This window comes from Halictus rubicundus, chromosome 13 (assembly GCF_050948215.1).
Source record: "Halictus rubicundus isolate RS-2024b chromosome 13, iyHalRubi1_principal, whole genome shotgun sequence".
Classification (NCBI taxonomy): domain Eukaryota; kingdom Metazoa; phylum Arthropoda; class Insecta; order Hymenoptera; family Halictidae; genus Halictus; species Halictus rubicundus.
Genome location: NC_135161.1, coordinates 14,064,439 through 14,085,464, shown reverse-complemented (window position 1 = coordinate 14,085,464; position 21,026 = coordinate 14,064,439). Strand labels below are relative to the sequence as shown.

The window sequence follows — 21,026 nt, the reverse complement described above, 5'->3', positions numbered from 1 at the left end:
ACCATTCTTACACGAACAAGTGATGCGTGTAGATGATAATGACATGTAGTACAACGATTGATGGTGGTAATGAGCTCGCGTGAAAATTATTCATCAGCATACAATGGCTTTGATTCTTCGATACACCGACTCTTCAAATTTTAACTGCCGTTATTGAATCAGAGTAATTTGTTTTTCTCCGACATTAATGCAGAGGCTCACAGTAAGTAGTATAAGTAAGCCAACGGTCAGACGCCACTCGACAATTCAAACTGCGTGAATAAAATGAGAAATGACAATATTTCTTGTGCTTATTCATCCGAAAATATGAATAACTGAAAAATATAGAACCGTGAAAGTTATGTCAACGTGTCTGCCAAACCTGTCTAATGTTAGCTAACGAATGAATTAATAACCATAAAATATTCAAAACCTTTGAACCTTACTTCAAATATTCGAAATTTGTCGGCTGTTTGTAGACTTTTGTGATTGACCGTACATATATGCCCGCACAATATTTATTATAGTGCGCTGCAATTTATACATATAATATTTGCATTTGTCGTGTGCATAAATATACCTAATACAAATCCGACATTTGGAATCGTATTTATTATCATTTTCAATGCCGGTACAGCAACGCGTGAGCATTTGCTCCGATGAATTTGCCCTCCCGTACGTCTTATTTGCTTTTCGGTTTATGTTTTCAATAAATCCACTATATTTGAAACTTTCCTCTGTTGAATTTACAGTTCTTCTTATGCAGATCAAACAGGAATTATTTAAGCCCTACTTTCGCATCGAACGTCGAACACTCGTCGGATGCATACTACATCTGTGTTATCTATTTCATATTTTTATCGATTTACTTCGATCGTCGTGGGTGTACTCGAGTTGTGGCTGGACCCCGGAGCCTCTCGTGGCGGTTTGATGGCGCGTGGCAGCAAAAAGTTTGAAGTGCAGGGGAGGGCACGCGGGAAGCTTGGAATCCGGATGGAATGCTGAAGTCGGGAACGCTGGGAGCAAGAGGACGAAGAGGAGAAGAGGGGAAGTAGTTCGAAAGGGTGGTGAGGAAAGAGAAGGAGTCCGGGACAGAAAGAGATCTCTGCAAAGGCTGGAAAAAATAATTGAAGGAACCGAGGGAGAGACCTAGGGGAGGGGCGAAGCAGGGGCAGGGAAGGATTGCAATTGTGGCTTCGGTACTCTCTGGGAACGCGATTCACGCTTGTCGGAACCGATCGATGCGGCGAGTCGACCGACAGCTGCGGCTGCAGCCGCAGCTGCAGCTGCAGGTAGGACCTAGCCAGAGCCAGCTAGCCTCGACGGAGAAGCGACAGCGCTCTGTTGCGGCTCTCTTCCCTCGGATCGAAGCGAGGACGACGCATTAGCGCTCGCCCGTACACCGTTGCCTCCTGAACGTTTCGCGATAATACGCTCCTGCGAGTGTACGTGCGCGCCCACCTCCGCTTGTCCACCCACGCGCGCACGCACGCACACGGTCGCCTACCGCCCGTGGACGTCGCCGTTGAATGCGTGCCTGGCCGCGCGCTTCGAATAACACCGAACGGAGCAACGCTCCGGAAGATATAGGCCGCGCAACCTGCGACCAACGATGCCGCGTTACATTCCGCAAGAATTCACGGTGATTCTTACCCCCTGATTTCTGCGCACCAAGTCCTGCGGCTCGCCGGACAGCGAAGATGCCGGGAGTGTGCGTGATTTGATTGCGTGCGACCGATTGTCGCGCGGTAATTTGTTGCGGAAGTGCAGTAATTATTATATTTCACTACGTTATCGATCCTGGAGAAATTAGCTTCCTAATGTATTATATTTTTCAGTGCTACGCTCGCTATAATATTGTATGTTTAAAACGCCTGTCTCATAGTACACTTCGCAGGAATCCACGTTAAGTGCAAAATCCGCGAAACACGAGATGACACACAACAGACACGCGACGTTATGCCAGTTCAGCACCATAGAACTCGTCGATGCACACCGGATCTAATTTGTTTCGGTAGGTCGTACAATGAAACAAAAATATTCTGATACGAAGCATTCGCGGTTAGGAGCCTAGAACGCTGCTTGAATTATTGACTCTTTCGGTGAAAGTGCCAGAGCACTATTCGCAGCCTCGTGTGGCAGGGTCACTATCAGATGAACACTTATGAGGCTGCCGCACGGATACAGTCTATTACGTGTCGCTGTCAGATTTGTTTCGCTCGACGTCTTAACAGTCGCGTGAGTCTTCGGCGAACGTCATATCCGCTCGCGACGCTGATATCTAGCGCCGCGGCCTGCACACCGAATTCCCTATTATCAGAAATATAACGGAAATATGCGAACCGAACAAAGTTATTGGCCGGCATCCATATATGCATGTATGTATGTAGGTCGATCGGCGAATCCGGGGGACGAATAAAAATAAAAAAAGAGAAAAAAAGGAGCATCGCTCGCGGGAGTTATTACCCGTTTTGAATACCGGTAAATTGGGATTCCCCGAAAGCCAACCAGCGCGGAAGAAGAAGCTTCCGAGCTGATAGGGGACGCGACCGCGACGGTCCTCTCGACGTATATGACCGTCGATACGCAGTTCAAGTTTTTCATCTGAAACCCTCTGCGAGAGACCCTCCTCCGCTCCTGCGAAATACTTGGCAATCTTCCCTGATCCGACGAGAGGGGAGTGAGAACGAGAGGGAAAGGGAGGGAGGGAGAGCGAGAGAGAGAGAGAGAGGGAGAGAGTGAGGGAAATCGGTGGTACAGTTCACGTGGAAAATTCCCGGCGTAGGACGTCCCATTAGAAAACGATCTCGCGGCCGGCAAATGAAAAACTTCGGCCAGAGATCGATCATCGTTCGGGAACAAATTAATCAGGCCATTCGTTACAGCTGTCATTTACACGTTTCGAGGCGAACGCGTTGCGATACGAGGCACTCGTGGATCCCACTCGAGGGCCCACTTGGCCGATCAAGAAGCGTTAAAAACCGATCGCACGCGCTACGTGGAAACGAGAGGGACAGAGAGAGAGAGAGAGAGAGGGGGGGTAGAAAGAGGGGTGCGGGAGAGCTAAGCGTTTTATTCGATCGACACCGGTGTATCAATCGAGCGGCCGCGTCGACGCCCGCTGATGGATCTGCCTAGTTTCCCTGCCTATGCCCTAGTGCTCACCGTCGCGTCCCGTCGTTCATCGTCCCTTCCTTTCACGCCATTTTATTTCCCGTGCTCCCGTTAGCGGGTATTTTTATCGAAACGCTTAGAATCGCGGCAAGAGGGAGGGGGAAACTCGGTCACGCGCGATAACCAAAAATTTATAGGGCGGCGAAACACGGCCGCCGGCGATTCTCGCGCTGATGGCTTCGATCGACCGCCCCCAGGCACACTGGAAACAATATCTGATCGCTCAAGGCCACGCTCAACCCTAGCCCGCTAGACGGGCTATCGTCGCTAAAGCAGGCCACCTGAATATCTTCTTTAACCCCTTGCACTACCCCTTGTATTTTACAGCTGCAGTGATTAGGATTGCTTCATCGTTCAGAATTTCTTAGAAGAAGGAGAAACTTTATATTACAAGGCTTATCCTACGCCGGTGTATTCTCCAGTGGCTAAACTTTAACTTAGGGGACCACAGACTTTGGACTTTTTAGAACATAATCCCGTAGATTTTGACGAGGAAATGCCAAAAATCTAAATTTTGACGATAGGAATTCACTGGGTCCAGTGTTATGCGTGTTTAAAGTTGGTTTCAGGCGTTTATGAATTATTGGTATGTAATCAGGCATCGTCCAATGAGCGGAGCCGCGAGAAGGTTGGACAAGGTTAAGTTCGTGTGGAGGGCCGGCACAACTACGCTTGCAAATCTACGTTATCGACATCACCGCATGTTCGTGGTGCCACCTAGCGGCTTCGTTCATTAGGCTACTCGCGACGGTGAGCACATACCAACATGGCGGCGCCCTTACCTGCCAAAAACGCTTGAAATCGGCCAACTTTAATTGTGTTAATCCTAAGTTAAAGCCTTGGTGGGCATAGCCATTCTGCTCGAAATGTTTCTACAAGAATTTAACTGCTAGAAATATCTAAATATCTAAATCTAAAACAAAATAATAATAATAATAATAGGGGTGCCGTGAAAAAAAGTTTGACAACCACTGGATTACAGTGGATTCCGTCGTTGTAGGAAATGATGAAAATCACGGAAATATTTAAGTCGAGCGAAGCTGTATCTCTGTCCCGTTTATGGATGGGGTACGTGGCCGGGACCCCCTCGACCCGGAGTAATTTTTACGTTTCACGGGAGTTCGCCGCGGCAACGGGATCCCGTAAGACTGCGAAATTTATTTCGCCGCGAGCCTGTACGTTCGGTCGTGGACGTGCGATGGCGGGGCGGTATCGCGGCCTGGCAAACGAGAAAACTGGAAAATCCAGGGGTATAGAGAATTTATTGGCCACGAAAGTTCACTCGGCCCACCCGAATCTCTATTTCCTGGACGATCCGTGATAGAAAAAAAGAAAAAAAAGAGAGAAAAAGGTCCACAGGCTATCTTCTATCAAACGAGACGACTCTCTCGCCGATCGAATTTTTATTCCGGCGATGCTCGGACCGCGTTACAGTCGAACGCGGAGTTTGCCAATTTTCCCCGCGTGACGTACGTCGGTGCTCGCGTCAACGCCGATATAATCCTATTAGCGCGAGTCGGAGGCAGAGCTTATGCTTTCTGAACAAACAATTAATACGCGTAAAGCTCCTTGGAACCGCCGATGGAGCGGATTCGGCTTTTCGCCGAGGTATGTAGCCCGACGTGCAAACGGAAAAGAAGACAATGGTCTGCTGATATTTCACGCAGACTGCGCGCTGGATAGAATTGTTGTGACCCAACAATGCCAGCCGGTATTTAGTCGGCAATTATTTAACGCGTCTCGTTCGGCGCTGCATGCTTTCAAAGAGTAATTACACGATAATCAGATTAAAACTGTTGTGAAGCTTCGTTTCATAAAACTTGAACGTTAACGAGTATGCATTGCAATGGCACACTAGGGCTCTCGCGACCCAATTTTCTGCAGAAATAAATAAATAGTCTAGAGTGTTGTTTCTGCACAATTTTTCTACAGTTATTTTCTACAATTTAATAAATTTTAACGCGTTCCAGGCACGTCGAATGACAATTCGACACAACACTAATTACAGTGTACAAGGTTTGGCAATTCGAAAAATAGGGTACCCAAAATACAAAATTCGACAGATACATTGCAACGACACTTCGATTCAGTTATTTCATCATTTGGACTCTCATTTTGACGTGCCGCGTGCTGCTGCCACGTACAAGTTGTTCGGCAACAGGTGGGAGAAAATTTAATGGATCATGCTTCACGATGGTATAAAATGAAAGTCATGAATAAACAAGTTGCATGCGATTCCAGTTCAATATTATTACAAAACCTGTCAATTTATGTTTTCAATATATTCAGAACAGTCTGTTATGCAAGGTTCGATTCTTCTTGTACAAACACGTCGAAAATTACGACATCAGCCGGAAATACGACGATTTTACGTGAACAAATCAGTGAAAATCATAAATTAAATTGATTAGGTGCAATTGTGTTAGGATGCATTACAATATATTACCGTTTGACCTTAAGTTTCAGAGGTGCAGAATCATAGCGGTCGCGAAATTTTGAAACACCCTGTACCTGCTGACAGATTGTAAATATATTTTCCACCTCGAAATAGTTAGCTCGCAGTGAAAGCGCCACTAAAATCGAGTCCCGACAACTTTTCATTCCCCGATAGCCATCAGAGATTTCAGCTCCATTGCAGCGAGCGAACCTTGCGAATGAGAGCGATCGAGGGAGGGGAAGGAGGGGAAGGGGTTAAATTTTACGATGTCCAGCGTCTGTTCCGTTCTTAACGTCTATAAAAACATGGGGAACGCGGTCGGCAACCGGGGATCTTTAGCGAGAAATCGCTGGAAGGAAAGGGGGACCGTTAAAACGCGTCGGGGGTCGTAAATCCTGGATCGTTAGGTTTCGGCCAGGGCGCGACGGCGGGATGAAAGGGTCCAATTATCGGACGTCGTCGAACAGGTCGGTTCCCCTCACGAGCCGTCAATCTCGCGGCGTAATACGAGCGACGTAACGAGCGGAAAGGAGGAAAGAGGGTAAAGGAGGGGAAGGAGGAAAGGAGCAGCGGCGTGGAACCCCGGTGAATCGCGCTGGCAATCTTGCGGGCTCGTTTTGTCGTCGGCGTTGCCGGTCGAACGGCCGTCAACCGCCAATACGATCCCAACGACGACGACGACGACGACGACGACGAGGGCGACGAGGAGCTGGAGAGCGTCGCCGACAATGGCCACCCGTGCTCGATGAAGCAACGGTGACAGCGTCGACAGTGACGGGAACGGCAACGGCAACGACAATGGCGATGACGGTCATCGCCGCGGCGCCATACTCTATGAATGCCCGGGCCACCCTGCTGGCCCGCAAGCCCTTCGACCAAATTGATTTTGCCGCTCCATAGACGAAGGATGTCGCGCGACCCCACCCGGAATTTGTCGGTTTTCTTAAGGTAGAACGCAAACACCCACGCGGCTGCCATACGTTCGACCGTGCCCGGTTATTGGCTAGGAGAATTTTCATAAAGCCGAGGGAAATTCAGGGTAGTCTCGACCACACGGTGACTTTGCCTAATGTTATTAACCGGTTAGACTGTGGTTGATGGCACTCGCTTGTTTTGCAATTCTAGCCATATGACACTGACATTCTGTGTCCACGTCACTAGGTAGTTACAGTCAGTCGCATAATTAATGTCACACGGTTTAAATCGGAATAACTTTTTTTTAGGAATGCACCAATCGACTGTGAAAATCCGCAATCCAGTGATCAGTGGATTAGTAGATAAGTCTTCCAGTCGGCATAAAATCGAAATCACATTGCGAGATCGACAGAATTATTAATTTCCCAATATATATCTATCACCGATCGATGCAATTGTGCACGGAGACTCGATAATATCGACCACGATGAAAATGCGGTCAAGGCTAGCCGAAAATCATTGGCCCGATGACGGTCCAACAATAAACGCAGCGACGCGTCGGATGCAGGGGCCAGAGACAGCCATAAATTATTAATGACCCGGGCGATTGATGGGCGATCGTTCGGCAACCTCGAACAACGTCGATCATTTCCCGCTGATTATTCTTGGGCGAGCGACTCCATAGATCGCTCGATACGTCTAGCCGACGAAAAGTATTCAAGACTGACGGGCACTCGATGCTATCGGACATCGAGTAATTTCAATACCGCGAGAGCTTATTACCGAACGGCCATTATTGGGGCTGGTTATTATCGGACACTCTGCGCAATATCCGGCAGCGATAATTACAGATACATCAGATATTCGTAGCGAACAATGCGACACGGACGTATGCGCGAGTTATCGACTGCCACTCCGCCGCTGCTCGAGAGATCCCCCTCGTCCGGCGCCAGTAGTATCGGTCGGTCGCTAGTCAGACTCGTTAGACCGATAAGCCGCGGTCGGGTGTCTTTATTGGGATTTTTATTCGAGCGGTAATCCGTGACATTATTCAGCGAATGGCTCTTCGAAATCCATAATCCAACCGTGGTTTATGCCGAGTTGTATTTCCATAAACGAACGATGATCGAACAGCGATCGACCACTGTCCACAGCGATTCTTTACACGATCTTGACACAAATTCTTTTAAAATTTTAATCTCTCTTTACGCGAGTTCACCGTGCAGTGGTAGGCAAATGTGGACAAAAATAATATTTCCTCTCTTTTTAATTTGTGTTTAAATACTTTTTGGAGTCACTGTATGCAGAAAAATAGATTTATTACTTGTTGAGAATACTATTTAATTGCAAATGGTTCTTGACGGCACACGAAATGAAATGTGTTTTATTCTGAAACGGATGTGTTGGCTTAAAGTCGATGCTTCAACTGTTTTTGCACAAAACTTGATATTATTCCGACGTGATGAACTTGATCGGTGAGCCGTCTAGCGGTGTTTGCTCCAGTTCGATCAAACTTTCCGCGATTTGAACGCCGACACCAATTGCATTAGCGGCTGTCAACCGTGCGTCGTCTTGAAATAAGCACCGCCGTTGGTAATAGATTAAACGCTAACGCGACAGGCTCCATCCCGACGCGAAACAAACACGCATATCTCTATTCCGATGGAGAGCCTGATTTTTCTGCGCGAACTGGAAATGGATTGTCGAACTCTATCGGAACGGATATCCTCGAATACGGTTGCGAGGAAAGAGCTGGTCGGACTTGAATTGGATTACCACGGTAATGCCTCGACAGGGGCGAAAGAGATGCGCACGATATTTGTGAAGAATTTATCCCCATGTTGGTCAAATTTTTTAAAAATTATTATTAAGAATCAAATTTAGTGTTTGCAAGCTTTTCAATATATCCAGATATTACTAGGGAATTAAAAGCAGTAATCGGTAATTGATATTTGTGTGTTTTTATAAAATACAAAATTGCCATGATATCATATTGTCGAATGCATCGTGATGCTGTCTGTTTCTGGAGAACCCTTTTGAACCCGTGGTCTTTTTACAATTTTTCCGTAGACGAATTTGTTAAATGAAATTGGATTATTACAAAACTGGATTTTGTAGAGGACGTTTATTGCAGCCATATCAAAAGAGAATTGCACGAAATTAATATGTAAAAATGTAAAAATTAATTTCAACCGAAGGGGGATTTGTAAAAATTTTCACAAAATATAAAATATTCGTTCGAATTGTTTCTCACCCTTTAAAATGTTTTCACGATAAATGGAATAGATTAAATTTTATTTCGCCGTGGATTTACCTTAAAAACGTGCTTCGATATAAAAATGTAAATTTTAAAAAATGCATGTAGTTAAATAATGAAAACGATTAAAATGCAATACCGTCGGTTGCGACATAAAGACTTTTTTTTAAATATTTAGAAGAATCAGGACATGCACGAATTAGAACTGTTATTTCAACTGCATTTCTACGATTTCGATTCTCAAACATAACAGTGAGTGACACAACGGCAACCTAAAGACACGGTACAGTAGTCAATGAATTTACTAAACACACACCCCTTCTGGTTCTCTTGTTACCCGAAGCACCCTATGTCACCCCTAAAGACAGCGCAGTGGGCGGTGGTGACTAATTTGTATGGCGACTGTCTACGGATAGAGAAGTCGATTTGAGATTTGTTAGCCGTGTCCCGCCCTTTTAGGATACTTTTATACAGAGTGTCTCATTTGGAACCGAACATCTAAATGTCTCCTTTATTTCTACCTTTTTGGACGACTGTCGACATATTGACAACATCAGCTCCACCTATCTAATTCTTAAGGTTGTAACTAAATGATTTAACTATCTTTGGAGGTCATTTCAAAGACGTATGCTGAAACTGTTTCTTCTGCACTTCACACGAACTGACCTTGAAATAATCTTGAAAAAATACTATAGAAAATAATAATAAAAGTCCCGGTACATCCGTGTCCTGTCACGCACCTTTCAGTCTGAATACAAATGGTATAAATTTTTCAGGTTATCCACTAACAATTATTGGACAGTATCCGCGTGCACTGCCTGTCAATCACAATGAAAAACGAGCGTGAAAACGCTGGAAAGTTTTTCTGTAAAAATGCAGGAGATTCGTAGAAAAGAATTAGTCCCGGGAAGATACAACGCGGTCACCGATATATCTCCATTTGCATTCGACGGGGGAACAGGATTCGGCCCATAAACATCGGAAGAGTAATTGCAGCTCGATTGTCCTGTTGGTATAAAGTCGGCGTACGCAGTAGTGCAGTCGGCGTTGGAGCCAACGGGCGCGTTGCAACGTTGCAACGGTGCGGTGGCGTTGAAAAATCTTATCCCGTGCCGGGGGAGAGCGCGACCGTTCAAAAGCATCGCCGCGTCGCGTCGCGCCTCTGCCGCGATCCCGTTCGCTCGGAGGCTTTTGTTCGCCGGCGGCATCGCGGAATATTTTTATTCGCCGTTGTCAACGGGCTCGACGAACGTCCCCCATAAACGCGTCACACGTATCGTCGCGCCGTTATTTAGCCCGGGCACGCAAACGCGCATCGCGCATCGCGCCGCTCTCGCTCCGGTATTTTCAGTTTCGAGGCCGCGGCGATATTTCGCCGGCCGATGTTTGCATCGTGCTAACTCGCTATAGAAATCCCTACAGCGCGCCCCAAACTTAGGGGAGACCATTTACCAACTTGGCCAATTTTTTCGAAGAAAATATTATCTCAAAAAATATGCAGAAATTCATCAGCCTACTTGTAGCTCTTCCAGGCGAAGTGTCTTCGACATAAAAATTTCCAAACTGTGGATTTGCATAGGGTTTTTCGATCTTAAACAGCTGGATCAAAAGTGATGGGAATTAATTAAAGTTTTAAATCTCAATTTCCATTAGAATTTGAAGCTATCAATTTATGAAATTGTGGTTGGAGAGTTGCAAAATTTGCGAATTTAACATGAAAGTGGCGAAAATAAACCAATTTATCTACGTGATTACATGAAATATAAGAAGTAAACGATTCATTTTTAGATACTACCAAGTGTCGCATTGGTGTTAAAATAAATATTTAGACTGCATCTAGTTCTTTGTATGCATTTTTCCATTTTAATAGAATATCAGATGAAGAGGGATTACGTATGACCTCGCCATGTGTCCGTTTGTATAACCATTTGTGTCATCAACAATGGACGTGGCAATGTCATAAAAATTCATAAGTTTATATCCTGGATTACTCTTACCTATTTTCAACGATCCTTGAATGTTTTCGTGGGTGCAGTTTTCAAATTTAGTGTGTATTGCGTGCCGCCTCTAATTTGACATAATTCGTTCCAAATTAACTTATCATTTCACACGTTGACCGTCATTTTCAAAAAATTATTTCTACGGTGATAGATAGATACAATATATATAATAGATATAAGAGAATTGAGGAAGCAATTACATCATAAACCTTAACTTCTGAATTTTAGTTTTATTAAATAAATAGCCCCGACTTCGCTAAATTTTTGTGGTCGCTGAGTGGGCGAGCAACGTGTACTATAAATAACATGTTCACTCACTCGACTGAGATAAGGTTCTAAATTACGGCATTCGTAGCATGTAGCACGGCTATATTATCAAAATATAAATACTGTTACCTAGTTTGTATACGTGAATTATTCTGTGTTGAGATAATCGGTCCTTCAAACAACCGATAATCGGATAATCGACTTTTCGTTAAGTTATGTTCAGGTAATCAACGTTCCACTGTGCAGCAACCCCCCAATAATTGTACGCCATGAGTTTCCAATAAAGAATCTCAGCATAATTTTCTTTTTCCGGAGAATATTGGTATTGGGGAAATTGAGTAAAAATGTTTATACTTTAATGGAGGCGGTACGCTCGCTTGCAAAAATACGTTTCTCATAATATTTCGGTCGCTATTGATTTTGCACGCTCAATTCTTTCCACAATTTAACGATCAAGAATTCCTGGATCCGCGTACGAAAGAATAAAAATCGTCCAACTTGCTTCGAAAAATTCGTCGCTGAAGTGGCTAATTTCGCGGATGATCGTACTTTTGCAGCAACCTGTACAACCAGCGGATCTCTCGACGCGTTTATCGGTCGGTGGGGCGTTATGCTGAGCGCGGCGAGCTTTACGGGTCTCCGTTTTATTGGCGTAACATCTAAACGGACAGATATTCCGCATCGTCCGACAAAAATGCCGTTCCCGGCGTTCCTGCCCCCTCTTTCTTTTTCTACGGCTTTTTCTCGAGTGCATTGTATTTTAGAAAATTCCACCGCCGTTGCCAGTCGGAACACGCCTGATAAAATTTCGATGAAACTGCACAACGGCTGCCTACCCACCTCAACGATTTTTTGGATAGGTTACAGAACTGAACAGTAGTCTCTCCGCAACTGTCGCGTAGGTCTCTACCGTAATTGTCAAAATTTTATCCCCGCCACAACGCTGTGGTGGTACCGATAGTGAACCGAGCGAGACAGGAAATAAAGGAAAAAATGATTGAAAATACCGACTTCTACGGCACATCCGAAAATCATCGGAGGGTAGATAGCGATTCGGTAGTTTAGCCGAAATTTTTGTCGCCGCGCGGCGCGTTCCGGCGCGTTTCGGCGCGGTTCGGCGCGGTGCACCGCCAGGAATATTCGAGGCTCGCTTTGTCATCGAGGCTCGGCGAGCACAAAGCCGCCTGCGGTCATTCCGAAATGTCGTTACATAGCTCACGCGGCCGCTCGTTACGCCGACGACGCGATGCGATGCAACGCAATGCGATACGATGCGACGCGTCGCGACGGTTCGGAGCGTCGAACAATGCCCGAGCACACACAGTGTTTTTATTCCAACGATCGGCCGTTTGTTTACCATCGGCTTCGCGTGCCTAAACCACCCCCGCCTGTTCACGCCTCATCGTCCAGTGACGTAAACTGGTCGGAATAAGCGCGGGTCTCTGCACGCCAACCCGCCTCGGAACAAGGACGATCCCTTCCCCTCCCCTTTCCACCCCACCGGTTGCAAACCGGTTGACCGTGCGCCGAACAGATTTCCCGAAATAACGAGAACAATGCCGAGCTTTGTACGATATAAATTGCCTGGAACGCATCTGTTCCAGAGTGGCGAGTAACTGCGTCGGATCTCCCGCGATCGGCAAACATCCCGGAATCTCTGGCCACGGACGTTAAACCGGAGACTTTTAAACGTTCCCCGCGGTTTAAAACGATACCCCGACTGCTTTTTTTTCTTTTTTCTTTTTTTTTTAGCTTTAGTCGAATGTGAACAGGGCCTCGCGGGACGGACGTTGGCCTGGGTTTGTTATGCGGATGTCACTTGATGGTGTTTTCGAGGTCCGGTGACCTACACGCTGGACAAATATATTGACACAGCCCGTTCGAACAAAATTCTTTGTCAATAAAGTATCTGATCCTCTGTTGAATGATTTTTAAAAATATAACTTCTGACCTTGAAGATTAAGTGTACCGTGAATCAAAACTGGCACCGTAAAAACGTTCACAGTTTAGGGGGCTACAAGTGTACAGTGTCCAAAAAATGTTGGATAACCTTGAGGAGTGGTCCCTGAAGTAACTTATCGGAAAACACTATGTAATCTGTATAATAGCTCGTCGTAACGATTGTATTAGATACACGCGATAACAAAGTTCCACGCAACAATGATCAGGGCACAATTATACCTGAAATAATAGTTTCTCGATAGTAGAATTTCCATTGATCGAAATATATCGAGGCACACGAGGGCTCCCATAACCGAACAGTTCATACAATAGCATCCCGCTAATTCTCCTCCACGTCTGCTCATCGGTTTCGACGAGAGTTGATAGAGTGGAGAACCTAACCGAACGCGGGCTTGTTTAGACAAATGGAGTACAAATAAACAGAGGTCTACTTATAAATTGGGTAGTGTGCTCGGAGTAATTAGACAGTGTGCAGCGCAATAAGCCGAGTTCAAGAGAGGACTATGGCGAGCCTCGATTGGACCGGACAGCGTTTCTCTGATGGGGGTGTTTCCAGCCATTCGTTGGAAACGAGGTTCGAATAATAAATCGGCAGGAATACCCCGGGACAATCGCAAATCGGTACAAATGAGATGGATTGTTACGGGGATGGGGGGTGGAAGGGAAGTAGTAGGAGAACAGGCTAGGCCGCCGGTGGTGGTAATAGGCAGAGCGGAAGAGAGAAAAGAGTCCATTATATATCGCGCGAATATTCATCTTGAAAGTTAACGAACGCAGCGCGGCGTCTCGTTAGCGAACAGGAAAACTCCTCCGGTCCGGAGCGGTTCGCTTGTCCGGAAAGGAAATATCCTGTTCCTCTTTCCTCCTGGTCCTCTCAGCCTCTGCCGCTTCTCGGCCTCTTTTCCTCCGACGACACTTTCTTTCCACCCCTCCTCTCCGCCCCCGGTATTTTCAGTCTCTCGAACGCTCACAAAGCGTGTCATTAGTATAACTTTTTCCTCGGCGTCGGGGACAAGTTGAAAACGACGCCGACGGACACGCGCTCGTTTTATTTGGCGAACCGGGATTTTTCTAGACCCGGTTAAAATAATGAAATTCCGCGGACGCCCGGCCGCGATCGCGATCCACCACCCTCCCCTCCCCTCCCCTCCCCTACCCTCCCACCGAACCATCGATTCCGGAACAATGAAGCCACTGCGATTGTTAGCGCAATATTAACGGCCCCCGGTGGAATTTTCGTTATCGATTCGCCGCTTCGTGGTCTTGACGCGATTATGAATTTTGCGAGAGATAGTCGGTGTAGATCGTGGTCAGCCTCGATTATCGACGAATCGCCAGCGGGAATTTTTACTTTTCGAAATTTATCGCGACGCTCGGATGCTGCAGCGTGCGCGTTATTACAGCGCCGGACGAAATAATAAGACAGCTTACATATTTACGTGTTTTGTATATTTCAAGGCGGGCAATGTAGGTTTCATACGTCGCGTATGAAAGAGTGTACACTGTAGACTTTCCCTATATATACAAAGATTATTCGAATTTGAAAGGACACCCTTAATCATACAACTTCTATTCAGAATTCTGGCCACAATAAGAGAATTTATAATTTTACAAATAAATTGTTTCTGCCACAGAAATGTAACGGGGACGAGAAACCAAGTTATGCTTGAATTTTTAATCTTTTTCCTGCTGTTTATGATGACATTCCTGCTGACTATAAACAAATGAAAGTTTCTCCGAGAAAATCGCAATTTCCAGCGAACACTCTCTGGCAGCCAATTAAACGAGAAACGTCCCCTATCAGAGCCGTCGAACAAGAAATCGATTCGATAATCTACTTTATAGTTTGCATACAGACGCGTTGACCCGTTCGTACGGGCAAACATTCACGGCGGAAACGTTCGCACTTTCGCAAGAAAGCAATCGCGAAAAACGCGACGCGCAGCTGCCGCGAAAACAAGCATATTATTAACCGTCGACGATTGACAGCCTCGTGGCACCATGAATTATCGATTCCTCGCGAGACACGCATGCTCGATTCACCCCCGTTCCTCATCACCATTTTTCCTCTCCAACCCGCTAAAGTCAGCCCGACGTATTCGATCGACGACACGTGATCGATCGATCGGAGAGACTCCCGCGATTCCTTGGTCGTCTTTGACGAGGTATAAGAAAAATAATGGAACGCGTGATCGAAGCAAAATATCTCCGAGCGATATCCATTCCCCTCTCTGCTCCCACAAACCCTTTCCGCTCTGAAATAACAAGCCCGATTCGGTGGTTAAAGTTCTGTAACATGTAACTTCCGAACGAATGACTTTGAACTAACCAACTTTTACGCTAGATCTACGCAGCTCTACAAATGACCAGATGATATTTCTCTGATGATTTTTAACTTTAATCAATTACCGCCGAGGGGTGGTAAGCCTCTAGGTAATTCGTGCCTAATTCTGGCCAGTAGTACAAATCAGTTTTCTTCCCGCCGTACACCGTTTAGGCTCGATTCGCGGCAGCAGCCCCGGGGGTGAAAATATTAGGTATAAAAGCGCCAAGTCTCGCGATAGCCAGTCCCGGTAAATCACCTCCTCCCGACAACTGATGTTTTCATCGTGCCCGCGCCGCGTGACAACGTTCGAGGCGAGATTAATCACCGGCCCGGTTAAAATGAATTTTTTCCCCTAAAATATGTGTGCCGCGGACGGGCCGCACGTTCCCCATATACCCGCGTTTGTAAGTGTTACAAAGTTCGTTTATTGGCGTTCCTGCGCAACCCCCTAAAACTGCAAAACCCTCCCCTCGATAGCCCGCGACGTTTCGTCGGCCGACTTTCGCGCGATAAGTCATCGGTTGACAAGCAATATTTTTATCATTTCTGAAAGTGACATTGCTCGAAGGAAGATTAATCGTCCGGCGCGAGCACCGGACACGGGGAAATGGTTATAGATGGAAACGGTTCGATGTTATTCGGACGTGAAAGTCCAAAAGGGAGGGGAGCGAGAGAGAAAGAGAGAGAGAGAGAGAGAGAGGGAGAGGGAAAAATGGCCACGGGCTAATTCCCAACGAAATTCTATAACGGAAGAGGTCGCCCGGCCGTTTTACTAACCGGGCGGTTCCGCCCTTTCTGTTTCAGGGGAATTTTACAGCAGGGAAGAAAGAATTACGAGGAGGCCATTCTGAGTTATCAGCGGGCGATCCATTTCCGACCTTCGTTAGCTCGTAAGTATTTTCATTATTACCCGGCACGTTCCGGCTCGGGTAGCCCGCGATCGAATTCCCGCACCGGAACTCTCCGGTTTTACGATTTCTTTTTCGTTCGTTGTTCCTTTTTTTTTTTCTGCTCCTCTCTCCCTTTACTCCTTTTTTGTTTCACTCTCTGTTCGAGATACCTCCTACTCCGGATCTTGATATCTCTTTGCCGCGGGGAAATCGGCGTTAATGGCCGGAACTCGAATTAACGGGACGCGATTTAACGCCGGACAGCGTGTAGCGTTAATGAGCCGCGGTCGCGACTTATTCCGCGGCTCGTTCGAACCTTCCGAACGGAAAACTAAATTGAAGACGTGATTTTGCGACTTCTACCTCGAACGAGCCTCGTGATTGGTTTGCTTGAAACTCTTTTAATATTGGACCGTATCGCTTGAATTTTTCTGGGAAGTCAGAACAATTAGTTTACCACGCGTGAAATAAATTTGAAAAAGTTGCGATTGATCGGAATTACAGAGAACGTACTAAAAGCGGTGGTTGAACTTCGCTTTCAGGGACCAAAAATTCTGCACTTTTTTCGTACAATCCCAGCGATTTTGACGAGAAAATTCCAAAAATGGAAGTTTTAAAGCGCGGAGCTCACTTGTTGAAATGTTATACGCGTGTAAAGTTGAGCGATTTCGAGCGTTTAAACTGCAAACATATTAGAAGTATATCTTTTATCGTGGAATATTTATGCTAAAATATCAATAAGAGGTGATAAATGATTGAGCGGACGAGGCACTTGGATCTTAAAAAGTATGAGGAGATTGGAGCGAATACTTCTTGAATCATTAACGAGCTAAAAAGCAGTGCTGAGTACGAAAGTTTGTAAAGAGAGATAATCCTAAGTTGAATAATCAAAAATGGATATATATATAAACTCGGTACTTCGTCGAAATAATTATTAAACACTGTTCAGGCTTTCAAAGTCTACTGCAAAGACGAATCATGTTAAAAAATACTAGGTATTGTTAATACTGGTTATTGTTTTATTTAGGAGCAAAATAATTCAGATAACCGGATCGTTATGATAACAGTAGTTCACTAACTTCCCCCCTCCCCTTAATATTAGTTAATTCAGTTCATTCGGATGACAAGACTCGGCATCGAGTTCGGATAAGCAACCTATTCCGACAATAGTGGATCAAATAAACAGTCCCCGGTATTTTCTAAAATCATAGATGTTCCGTAGCGTGGTCGCAGAGTAAACATTTAACGATCCGAGCCTCGAAACTGCACGGTCACTTAAACTCCAGAGAAGGATGCATCTGCCTCTTTTGTTTGCAGCTACCTCTCCGCGGCGAGCGGCCCTTATTTCTGCGCATGGTGCGTTCAAATTGTGAAAATTGTCCCTCGGTCTTCGGAGACTTGATCGAGACAGCCGGTGTTTGTTCTTCTTTATCGCGCTCGGACCCCGCGAGCGACGAAAGGGCTCGGCGTATCGTTGCGCTGCTAAGAAACCCGCGGGGACCCGAACCCGACCCGTACCCGACGTTGTTTGCCGTATACTCGAAGAAATATTTACCCCTTGCTCGCCGTCCGCGCCCGACGTATTGTTTCGAGTTAAGTCGCGGTCGAGTTACCGGCTTCCGTCCACGTATCGCAAAACCAACGTAAATATTGTTCCTATTTATTTTGTCTTCGCCGGAGCCGGCGTTGCGGAATCCGCGATTTTTCTGATACCGTATTAAAGCCTTGAAATACCTTGCGGAAATATCAACGCAGATTGGACACGTACATTCCCCGGGAACGGTTCGCCCGCGGAACGCCGAGCGTTTCCGCGAACGATCGTCGCAATTCTTCCGCGATACTTATATAACGGAACCGCACGTGAAATTGTACGCCGCGCTGTGCATCAAAGGTTTCCCGTACTCCAGAGAAACCGGAAAACGTTTGATAGATATTTGACAATCCTGCGCGCCGAGCGAACGTTCCGACGATATTCCTGCAGTCGTCGAAACGGGCACCGGGGATTATTTTTATTATTTTGCGTTCGAGCACAATATTCGGCTACGGGGTGTCCTTGCCCGATTAATGAACGAAAAGCAAAGGGAGCGTTTTATATCGAAAGGAAAAAGGTATTTGTTTAACTGATCCGTCCCACCGCGCGATGGAATGGTACTTTTACGATCTCGGAGAGACCTCGTATAAATCTCGCAATCGCACCCCTCCCAATTACGTTCAAACGACCGGACCGGGCAACGAGGGTTTCCATCGCGAACAAATTTTTGCAAATCGACGCTCGTTGGTCTAACAAGGTCCGGCTTCCGGGTACACCAGGGAGACCATTTCCTTCTAGAATTCCAGTTGGACAATATCCCAGGCAATCGACGATGACTTTTTGCCGGGTGGCGGTGGCTCGTGTCGCAAAATCTACGTACACGCGGTAGGTGTAACCGCGGTAGAATCCCGGGTACAAGCACTCGGCTCCTTAACGAGCCACCTTTTGTCGAAGATGGGGCCAGCTCGCGGACCTGGACACGCGTTCAATTCCGGGGGAAAATGCGAGGATCGTGGGGGTCGAGGGAAGCGGGAAAAGAACAGAGCGAGCGTCGTTTGTCACACCGGCCCGACCCGGCCCGACCCGGGCCGTACCGTACGATCCACGTACGACGATTTACGTCGACCGTCCTGGGAACGGTTCATTACCGAGCAAATGCCTGGCCGTGCCGCGCGATATCGATCTTATTTTCCGCTTTCCACTTGCCCGAGTATTTATTTTTGTGTCCCGATCCCGTGGTTCGAAGCCCGGCAACCGGTAGATTGCCGGTTACCGTTTACCGCCGCTTGTACCGTATTGGATTTACGATAGCGTTCCGAGCTGCTGCTGGCCATTTTCGAGCACCGTCCTTCGGACCAGGTCCTGCGCCGTTGGTTTGCTTGAATTTTTCAGCCGGCATCCTCCGGATTTATATTTATCGCTTCCTGCGACCTTTGCTTTTAATAATACAGCCGAACCTTCCGTTACATGAACACCTGTTATTCGAACGCTCTGTTACGCGAACACCGTGTCTCTTATTGTAGTCCTCGGTCTGCGAACGTGTTTACATATTTGTCCGAGAAATCTGTATGTGTCGTTTTCTGAGACCTCCAGTTTCAGTCCTTTGGGGCCCTGGGCTAGGACAATTTTTATTTTGCATACAAATCCGCAGTGACAATCCGTCAACTGTCAAATCATCTTGCGACGTGTGGGATACGAGAAGTTTTAGAGACACCGTGTATGTCTGCAGATTTAACGGAAGGACAGCCAAATGAAGTTAGAACGCACAGTTGTGAGCAACGTTAATCAGTTTTATCTTATTACGGTTCGCGTCGACTTGCGTTCAAGACGTAACACCGTGAAAGTGGTATAAATTAAGGTGAATAGGCACGTTAACCGAGACCTGTCCCACGATACACGTAATGTGGCAAACGTAAATTAATTTAAAATTGTTTGAAGAATTGGACTATAAAGCCGGTATAAAGATAAAAACGACTTTTAAAGGCGGATGTGGGTGCCCGGTTATCGGCACAAGGGTTAAAAAGAGATTAACGGATTCGCGTCATCAGTTAGAGCGATCGATAGTATTTTTCCGCGCTCGTTGTTGCATAAACTGCTGGGCAAAAGTTTCAATTGAATTGCCGATATTTGGTAAAGTTATATTGCGTAACAAATTTCCGACTCACTCGAAGCCAATATTTTTAGAAATTGATATTAAAATTGTTAGTTCTTGCATTTGGTGAATTAAAGCAATATTTATAATGGCAACAATAAGATAAGATCCTGTTAATTGTGAGTTGTACACGATCTGTGGAACTTCGAAAATTTTCAGATATCACGAATGCATAAAAATCTGCAGTACAAGCATAATCCTGCGATTATGCAACGTGAGTGGTGTATCTAGTGCAACGAATATAAAACGAATATATTACGGAGCGAAAATATTTCCAACCGTTTCAAAAATTTTCAAAAAATAATTTAAAAAGTCATTTATTGTTTAAATTATGTCCTCATTGCTTTACGAAACATAAATCGAAGGTATTTAAGTGTTGTATTATTTTTCAGAAAATACGCGTAGTAAAAGAGTTTACAAATTATTTTTCCCTTGTCCTTTGAAACACAATTTTGACACTTTTCAGCTTTCAATTATTTTTTGAACGGCCATGCGTGTAAGGAATTGTTGAAATTATTTTTCCATTGTTCCCGGAGACAAAAATTATTTTTCAAAAACTACTGCACTCGAGGAACTTTTAAATTATCTTTATCTCGACATTATTAAACGTATTATCACTATCTTTTAAATCGTATGGTCAAAAAGTCTTCTAAATGATCCTTCTACAGCTTCCTGAAGCATATCCGTGTATCTTCAAAAACATTTTACAATTTTTCGAAAAAATCATGCGCTTGACAAGCGTACCTGCATTTCCACCGATAACGGAGTTGTTCGAAACTCTCGAGCAACAGTGTATCTGTCATTACAACAAACTCCGGCGTATTTGGTAGCCCCGGCGTTTGATAACGCGTCGAAACGCAGAAATTGCGTCCGATAAGCGGGCCGGATCGAAACCGAAAAAAAAAAAAATAGAGAACCCGGTCCTGGCGTAATCGGCACAGGTCGAGGTCGAAGATCGGATCCAGCTAGTCGACGTGCATGCATCGCGCGTTGGTATTCTTGCCAGGCGACGGTTGCTTTATATGCACGAACTAGTCCGCTTATGGATGCAAATGCGTTCCGAGAGAGAGCGAGAGAGAGAGAGAGAGAGAGAGAGAAAGAGAAAGAGAGCGAAGCGCGGACAGCAAAATGCTCTC

General features: G+C 45.8%; 1 protein-coding gene across 2 annotated transcripts in view; it reads left to right on the top strand.

Annotated features, from left to right (window-relative positions):
- The window catches only part of Tmtc2 (Transmembrane O-mannosyltransferase targeting cadherins 2), a 299,505-nt gene that overhangs the window by 198,186 nt on the left and 80,293 nt on the right, over nucleotides 1-21,026 (top strand). For both annotated transcript variants that reach the window (XM_076798959.1, XM_076798958.1), the window contains exon 6: nucleotides 16,122-16,207. In XM_076798959.1, coding sequence (XP_076655074.1) covers nucleotides 16,122-16,207 — 86 coding nt within the window. The remainder of the gene's footprint in view (nucleotides 1-16,121; nucleotides 16,208-21,026) is intronic.